This window comes from Macrotis lagotis, chromosome X (assembly GCF_037893015.1).
Source record: "Macrotis lagotis isolate mMagLag1 chromosome X, bilby.v1.9.chrom.fasta, whole genome shotgun sequence".
Taxonomy (NCBI): domain Eukaryota; kingdom Metazoa; phylum Chordata; class Mammalia; order Peramelemorphia; family Peramelidae; genus Macrotis; species Macrotis lagotis.
Window position 1 is genome coordinate 189882521 of NC_133666.1, and position 9274 is coordinate 189891794.

At 49.3% G+C, this 9274-nt stretch overlaps 1 protein-coding gene across 1 annotated transcript; it reads left to right on the plus strand.

Annotated features, from left to right (window-relative positions):
• Positions 1 to 571: 571 nt before the first annotated feature.
• FOXE1 (forkhead box E1) lies at positions 572 to 2005 on the plus strand. The gene is given in 2 exon segments (XM_074204889.1): positions 572 to 1816; positions 1818 to 2005. Coding segments are annotated over 2 exon segments (1359 nt in total). The 3' UTR covers positions 1932 to 2005.
• The last annotated feature ends 7269 nt before the right edge of the window (positions 2006 to 9274 follow it).

The following is a 9274-nucleotide window of genomic DNA, read 5'->3' on the forward strand; positions in this document are numbered from 1 at the left end:
GCGGGAGGCGGGAATGGCAGCACTGCCCCAGAGCGCCTGTGTCTTTAAGGAAGGGGAGGAGGGCGGGAGGAGCCGCTAGGTGTTTGCGAAGGGGAGTGCCCGCTGCCCAGGTACGGAGGGGAGCCCGCCGGAGCGGAGCGGGGAAGGGGAACGCGGCCCGCGCCCGCCCGAGAAGTATAAGTGGGAGGCGGGCTGCGGAGCCCTGGGATGGGTCCCGCGCAGGCGGGCCCTCTGCGCCTCGGGGCCGGACCGCGGCCGTGGACAGGAGGCGCCCGAGGGGGCTGCGGCGGGGAAGGGAGGGCCGCGGAGAGCCGCCCGGGGCCCGCGCGCGCTCACCTCCGGCCCTAAGTCGGGCCCCGGCCGCCCCGGCCGGCAAGGGGAGCCCGGCCGGGCCGCCCCCCCCGCGCTCCAGACGCCCCAGGCCTTCGGCTTCGCGGCCGCTGCCGAGCTCCCTCCGCCCCCCGGGGGGGGGGGCCTAGCCCAGGCTCCCCAGGCCCCTGCCGCGCGCCTGGGCCCGGGCCCCCCCGCTTCTCCCGCAGGGGAGCCGGGTGGCCGAGGCCAGGCCCAGGGGATGACCGAGGAGGGGCGGCGCTCTCCCCAGCGAGACTGCCCCGAGGCCGGGGGCCCGCGGCTCCCGCGCACGCCGGTGGCCGAGGCCGCGGGCCGGGGCCTCCCCCCGATGCCGGTGGTGAAGGTGGAGAAGGAGCCGGCGGCCTGCGAGCCCTCGGGGGGCCTCGGCGAGCTGGGGGAGCCGGCGGCCAGGGCGGGCGGCGGGCGGCGGCGGAAGCGGCCCCTGCAGCGGGGCAAGCCCCCCTACAGCTACATCGCGCTCATCGCCATGGCCATCGCGCACGCCCCGGACAGGAAGCTGACCCTGGGCGGCATCTACAAGTTCATCACCGAGCGCTTCCCCTTCTACCGGGACAACCCCAAGAAGTGGCAGAACAGCATCCGCCACAACCTCACCCTCAACGACTGCTTCATCAAGATCCCGCGGGAGCCGGGCCGCCCGGGCAAGGGCAACTACTGGGCGCTGGACCCCAACGCCGAGGACATGTTCGAGAGCGGCAGCTTTCTGCGCCGCAGGAAGAGGTTCAAGCGCACCGACCTCTCCACCTACCCGGCCTACATGCACGACGCGGCGGCGGCGGCCGCGGCGGCGGCGGCGGCGGCGGCGGCGGCTGGCATGTTCCCCGGCTCCGTGCCCGTGGCGCGCGCGCCCTACCCCGGCTCCGTGTACCCCAACGTGGCAGCCGCCATGAGCCCGGCGGGCTACGGCCAGCCGCTGGGCCCCCACTCCTCCGTCTACTACCCGGCCTCGCCGCCCGGCCAGTGCCGCGTCTTCAGCATCAACAGCCTGGTGCACGGCCCCGGGGTGCACGGCCCCGGGGTGCACGGCCCCGGGGTGCACGGCCCCGGGGTGCACGGCCCCGGAGAGCTCCTGCCGCCGCAGCCCGCGCCCCCGCCGCCCCCGCCGCCGCCGCCGCCGCCGGGACGCGCGCTCAGCCCGGACCTGGGCCAGGCGCCCGCGGGGGCCGCGGGGTCCTGCTCCTTCGGGGCCTCCGCCGCCTCCTACGGCAACCCGGCCTGCGGCGGCGGGGGCGGCGGGAGCGGAGCCGGGCCGGGCGCGGGGCTGCCGCGGCCGTCCAACCCCGTGGCCTACCCCTACCCGGTCCCCAACGGCCACCTGCCCGTCAGCCACGGCTCCTACCCCCAGGCGGGCGGCGGCCCGCTGTTCGGGGCCTCGGGCCGCCTGGCCATGGCCGCCTCCCCGCCGGGGGCCGGCGAGCCCGCGGACTTCTACGGCCGCGTGTCCCCCCGGCCAGATGGGCTACGCTCCCGCCGGGCAGCTCGCGGCCGGCCCCAGCGCCTACCACGTCCGGCACTCGGCCTACTCCGGCAGCGCGGACAGGTTCGTGTCGGCCGTGTGAAGGAGACGGCCCGGCCGCCGGCCTGCGCCAGGCCCCGGGGGAGACTGTGCAAGAGCGAGGGGCGCCCGGCTGTGGCCTCGCGTGGGCACCGGGGCGGCCTCGCCTCTCCGCGTGGGGAAGGCCAGGGCCCGGGCACCGCGCCTGGCGCAGCGGCCAATTACTCCCACCTGAAGGCGCCCCGTGGCTCCTCCTGGGACTCCGGAGCGACGGACCGCCCGGGGCTGCCCTTCGTGACGCGGGCGCGGGCTGCAAGAGGTCAGACGCTCGGACGCGGCCCCTCCACCCGGGCTCTGGAAATCCATCGGCCCGCGGATCGCCGGGGAGCCTCGGCCGAGGGGAGACTGATGCTTTGTTTCATGGCTGTGACGGCTTTCCCGCCTTGCACCCAGGGGCTTTGTGACACGAGTTCAAACACACAACCGGCCCCTCCTTCAAACTCTCTTTGTACCCCCGGGACGACGGGCATTTTTATACGGGGTCTGCTCCCCCCCACCCCGGCCTTAACGTTGGTTGTAATAAATGTATCTGACAGCAGTCTGTGGTTTCCCCGTCACCTGCTCCCGCGACTCGCTATTCCGGGCCGAGTCAAGTCCAGGCCCATGTTCACCTTGTGCGATGGCAGCGCGGCTGTGAGAGGCAGGTGGCAGCTAGCCGAGGGGACGCTAGGCCAGGTCAAGGTCTTGCAGCAGGACCTGCAAGTCTCGGTCTCTAAACCAGATTCGAAAGCTCATAACCACCGCTCTCTTGCCTTTTTTTTTTCTTTTTTTTTTTTTTGCCTTGAGGAAACCTTGAGGTTATGGGGCGATGGGAAAACCTCGAGGCCGGACTGGGGCAAGAATAAAGATGGGGAGCTGTCTGCGTGTCTGTGTGTTTGTGTCTGTGCATCTGTGTATGTGCTTGTGGGGAAGGGGGGATAGCATATGATAGAAGATAAAATGGGACTGGGGAAAAACCAGGCTGGCTTGGTATCTCCTCTCCCCACACTGCGCCTAGACCAGAGGGTCACTCACAATTGGCTTTCAATCAAAGTTAGAATTGAATTGAAAGGCAGTCATACTGCCTTTTACTCCTTCAGTCCTGAGTAGATACTCTTAAAAAGATAAGAAGTAAGGGAGACAGAACCGAAATCAAAAAGAAATGAAAAGGATTTTTGTTATTGCTCAGTATTTTCAGTAGAGTCAAACTTTCTTGACCCTTTTTGGAGCTTCCTTGTCAAAGAATTGGAGTGGTTTGACATTTCCTTCTCCATCTCATTTTACAGATGAAGAAACTGAGATTGGGTTAAGTGACTTGTCTAGAATCACAGGACTAGGGCAAATTTGAACTCTCTCCACCATGTCACCTAAAGTGTCCTAATTTTTAAAATGGGGGAAGGAAGTGTGTTCCTCATTAAACCAAACAAAAATAGAAGTTCCGACTACTTATTGGGTCTTTTTCTCTGATCCCCGAGAAAGTTTAGGGAACCAACTTTTGTTTCTGGTGAGGTATTTTCTCGAATCTAAAATTTTGTTTCCGAGGCACCATTGAGATTCAGTGCTCTTAAAATCACTGTCTTCAGTCCAGCTAACTGCAGGCTTCAAATGTGGTAAAACTCTGGCAGCATCACACGAATGCTTGCCAGCATTCTCAGGCGATTTTTTTTTAATAGTGAAGGGCAGAGTAGGAAAGAGACAAGACACCGGAAGGGAGAAGGAAGCTGTGGATTGATAAACTGATCATCTTTGTGAAAACCACTAATGACTTCCTCAATAATACAAACAGAAATGAAAATATCCATAGAGAAGTGCAAAATTGGGGTCAACCCCTATAATAGTATATGACTTTCCTTACAAGTATTTACAAACAGCTCTTGTCTCTATAGTTAAATTCTATTTACTGTGTAATAGTTATTTTCAGAAAAATATTATTGCCTACATACAGTATTGGAATATAGAGCTAGAGGCAGTTTTGTTTCTGGATATAGTAACACATATACTATCATCTCTGGAAACAGCTACTTGTGTATGCGAATCTTGCCTATGTGTATGTGCATGTTCCTATGGCCTGGCCTGTGATTCCATCCACTAAGGAAATTTTCAATATAGAAAATTTCATCCACCAATGCAGAAAGCAATTTGACTGTAACTGTTGTCTAGAAATGCTTACCTAGAGAGAAAAGAAAGAGGTCTTAACTTGGGGTCCTCCATCAAGTCTAAAGAGAAATTTTAAAGGCTCTATTATAGATTATGGATAGGAGAGGATTTACATATTTTTCACTAACATATAACCAAGGGTTAGGATTATGACTTTAAAAATTATTCTGAAAAGGGATCCATAATTTTATCAGCTTGCCAAGGGGCTCCCTTAATACACTAAAGGTTAAGAAATCTTGGTTACCTAAAATGATTTATCTGTCCTTGTTCATACTGATAATATCAGCTAAAAATATTAGCCACAGTCAAACAAATATGATATATTTCATTCCATACTTGCCTGTGAATGATACACATGTAATTAATAGCCTAATTTTCATTGAGACAATGGAGTGGAATGGGAAAAGTGAAGACCTGAGCTTTTTTTATAGGTTTTGCCTTGAATAATGTCTCTATTTGCTTAATTTCTCATATTCTGAATCTATAAAGTGGGAGAAATAACACTTATTCCAATTACCTCATTGGAGCTGTTCGGAGAAAAATTTATAACCACTCAATTTCACTCAAAAGCAGAGAAAGGAAAGAATGAAAGGTTTTGGATTTTGGACAGTGAAGGAAAAACTAAGAGGCAGAGAATCTTATAGACCATTATTGTTTCTTTAAGGAAAAAAATCACTCTCTGAAGTATAAATATCAATATTTCCTTAGGTTATCGTTACAATTCTGTACTTTTGGATATACTAGATTTTGGTGATTAAAATTTTGTAATTTATCCTCTTAGTGAAAGCAAAAGATTAGGGAGTAGTGAGGTAGAAGAGAACCCGAATGAATTCATTTGGAGTCAGTTGTAGCTGATTTAAGACATTATACTGAGTTTTTTTTTAAATGACTTCTTTATTTCCCCGATAATGAAACTGTAATTATTTGGGAACCAAACTGTAGAAATGAGAGAAAATGGTCACTGGATACCTGAATTGAGGAGGGGGTGCAAAGTGTGTATCTTGGGAGGGGGAGTCATAAACTACTAAAGGTATATCAGGTTTTAAGAAAGAAAGAATTCAAGACACTTCTGTTTCCAGGATCTCTTGTGTATTTAGCAAGAAGTTAAATCAGAACGCAAGGAGACCTAAATGTTCCTTTAAAAGACTTGAAGGAAGAAGAAGGGAGAGAGGGAGTAGGTGCATCTTTCTTCTTATTAGATCAGATCGGGGAGCTCCTGGTGAGAAATACTCTCTATCGATGGAGATTGTCATCTACTTAGGCCACTACAAGGGTAAGCAATTTACCCAGGATCACTCATAGATACCAAGAGAGGGACTTAAACATAATTGTTGTTATATTACTTTTAAAAATATCTTCTCTTATAAACTTTTATGAAAACGAATTTTAGGTGAAAAATAATAGTGTGGTTGGGATGGCAAAACAAGCTTCCCAAATTCTAATCCAGCTGTCACCAAATTGCTTCCTATTTCTTCTCATTCTCCTATCTATATAACAAAGATTTGGACTTGGTGTCCTCTAAGGGTCCCCCAGGGAACCATTTGCCTTTCCTTATATCTCTTTGAAGGTATAGGTCATATAATGTTACCATAGCTTACCTGTTTTCCCCCTTTGACATCGTCACTACCTATACTAGCTCCCAATGAGAAAGTTCCTCTAAGAATGCAGACCGGCCCCTGCTCTGTAATGTATCGTCTTAGAAAGTTATCTGGTACTAGAAAGGTTTCCTCCACTGTTCCAAGATCACGCAGCTAGTATGTTAATAGAAGTGGGACTGGAACCTACGTCTGTTTTTATCTCAAAAATCCAGGCTCTACCACTATGCCAAACTGCCTCTCAATATATAGTTTGTAAACTTTATCATAATAATTCATCTTTATATAGGTCCCCGTTTAAGGTTTACAAAATGCATCTTTCACAATAAATTTGTGATGTAAGGAAGGATAGCATTAGTGTCCGAATTTTATGCGTTATTTTTCACAAAATTAAATTACTTGCCCAGGGTTTTCAAGACCAGAGTCAGCTCTAACCAAATCCCAAACTCATTTTGTTCCAAAACCCTGCCTGAATTATGGTTAAGTAAGTGAGTACTTAGTGGTGGGTAATTACGTGGGCTAGTCTCTAATTACAGAATTCTTGTGATAATTCGCCCCACAGCCTTTTTTTTTTTTCAAATTAACATTTATAATTAAGCTGGGGAAGCAAGCACAAAAGCAAAATTTCCTACCGCGTCTTTACCACTGAAATGGAGATTATTAAAGCTCTTTTATCCCTTGGCTTATTCGGTGAGGAGAAGAGGATGAGCAAACCACACAGTTCAAGATTCAAGCTGTGGCGTGAAGAAAAACTAGCCTAACCTCAGAGCACACGTGGAAGATCCATCACTATTATAGTTATTGTGGGCCATTATTATCATTGCCATCTCGGTGATTATTATTATTATGACCATTATTGTTATTGCCTTCTCGGTGATTATTGTTATTCTTGCTAATAGTAATAATAGCATCGTTTTAATGGTTCCCCGCCAAATCCATTCCAGCTATAAAATAATTGTGATACTTCGATACTTCAAAAGATCTGTTGCTTCAGCGGCGTGGAGGTTCCCTCTTCTAACCCATATGGCAGTCCTTCAGGACCTTGGTAGGCAGTCGGATTTTTTGCTGGGGCTAGGGAGGAAATATCGGCCTTTGTCGCTCTTCTGGTGCTGAAGTTCCCGCATGAACCAAATAGACCTCAGACAGCAGACACCCACCCAGTCCACTGTGTGGCCAGTACTAGAAATCTTTTCAGCCCCTTAAGACTTGCCAGGGCTTGCACTTCCTTGGCATTGCCTTGGGGAATTCAGGGTGGTCATGTTGGGGCATCCGAGGAAAATTTTAGCACAGAAATGGAACCATACATAGGCTTATAGTTTTATAACTGGAAGGGAGCTTAGAAGTTAACCTATCCAACTCCTTCATTTTACAAATAAGGAAACTGAGGTCTAGAGAGAGAAAGCGGCTTGTCTACAGTCCCAAAGTGAAGTAAATCTCAGAGTTGAAATTATAACCCATTCTCTCATTTCTGCACTTTTTCCTACCAAGCAAGCAAGACAACATAAATTGACTCTTATAACTAGAATCTAAAGCATCTTCCAAACAGTTTATTTTAATATTGCAAATCGAAATTGGAGGAGCAAGGAAGAAATTATCTTTCCGATGGGTGGGTGAGTAGGGGAAGAATTCGTAACCAGAAGAGTCACAAATGAGAAAATGGACTTAAAATCGAAAAGATTTTGCACAACATAAAACTAATGTAGTTAATGTCGCTATAGTATGAAGTCCGTGGTGCCCATCACCATTGCTCCTGCTAAAAAGATCGTAATCTTTTTATTTGGTCTCTCACGCTGGGCCGTTTTTTAACTTCGGCTTTTTAAGAATCCGCAATACCCTTTGTGTCAAAGCAAAAGTGCTTACCTTCCCCGAAATAAAAGATCCAAGGAAAATTTGCAAGTTGGCCCTTACCTGGCCATCAACCATAAATTGTCATTTTACTCTGCTCGGTCAGGGTACTAGCCAGTGTCTCCAGGAGTAAAGGAAGAGGGCAGAGCTTGGCTGCTTCCCCTGTGAGGGGAGCTAGAAAAAACAAACCCGCAGACTGGCCTATTTCCAGTAGGGTCTCAGATGAGGTGAAAGTGAGGATTCATCTTTTACTTGTGTTTATTGTTACTTTAATTAATTATATTCACTCTCTCCTTAACTTTCCTTTCTCACTTGTTTCCATCTAAAAACAACCGAAAAGGTCACTCCACTCCACGGGGTAAGGGGACATCTCTCTCTCTCTCTCTCTCTCTCTCTCTCTCTCTCTCTCTCTCTCTCGTTTTTGTTTTTGTTTTTGCAAAGCAATGGAGTTAAGGGATTTGCCCAGGGTCACATAGCTAAGTAAATATTAATCGTCTGAGGTAGAATTTGAACTCAGGATAGCCTGTCTCAGGAAACGTGCTCTATCCAGTGGATCACTCAGCTGCCCCGATTGTGATTAGTTCTCACTAAGATATAAGTAAAGTGCAAATCACTGCCATTGCCTGGGTTTCAATTTCTCACTAGTGCTTGACTAGATTACCTCTAAGGCAATTAGTTCTTCATCTTTGAGTGTGTGTCATGGATTCCTTGGGTAGTGTGGTGAAGCTTAGATGCCCAGAATGTTTTAATTAAATAAAAAATATATATGATTACAAAGGAAACCAGCTATAATAAAATATATTTGGAAGGAAGGAAGGAAGGAAGGAAGGAAGGAAGGAAGGAAGGAAGGAAGGAAGGAAGGAAGGAAGGAAGGAAGGAAGGAAGGAAGGAAGGAAGGAAGGAAGGAAGGAAGGAAAGGAGGAGGGAGGGAAAGAGGGAAGGAGGGGGAGGAAGGAAGGAAGGAAAAATTAATTCTCATTCAGGTTAAGAATCCTTCTGTAGGATAACCTCTAGTTCTAAAAATCTTACAATCTGACTGCTCTTTCTCTAAAGACCAATCCTCAATAGAAGATATAGTTTGAATTTTTCTAGTTATGAAGAATGGGCTTTCAATATTTTCCTCTAGAGACTCACCCCAGTATTTCTGGGCTCTGGAGAAGTCTGACCTAGAAGACAAATATAGAGCACTTCACAAACCCTTTAGGGCCTATGCAAATTTAAGTTGCTATTAGTATTCATTAATGCAATTATTAAGTCTTTAATAGGGTCTACACCTGGTTGTACTCAGAGCAAGATCCCCCCAGGAATTAACAAAGTTTACAAGCTAGGATAAGGAAGCAAACAGATAAATATTATTTGGAATATGCTATGTTAAGAGCATTCAGGAAGGAGAAACTCAAAACAAAGTTCGATTTGAGATCTAAGGGAGAAAGTCTTGGTTAGAAGTTGGACTCCTAGCGCTTGCATTTGTGGATAGTTAAAAAAAATCACAGGTATCTCCACCCCCTCCAACCACACCTCCCTCCTCCCCCAGCCCCACTTCACCCTCCTCTACCCCCCACTAAAAAAAAAAAAAACCAAGCTGTCCCTCCCAAAGTTAAACTGCAAGTAGGAGCCTGCCTGCATCTGGGGCCATTGAGGGCCATACCTCTGCTTTGTGATGTTGGAAGCTTCTATTTTCCCATAGCTGAGCTATAGAATAATTCTGAGACAGTACCACATCCTAATCTTCTTTATGGCTGTTTCAGGTACTACACATGCCACTGAAGGA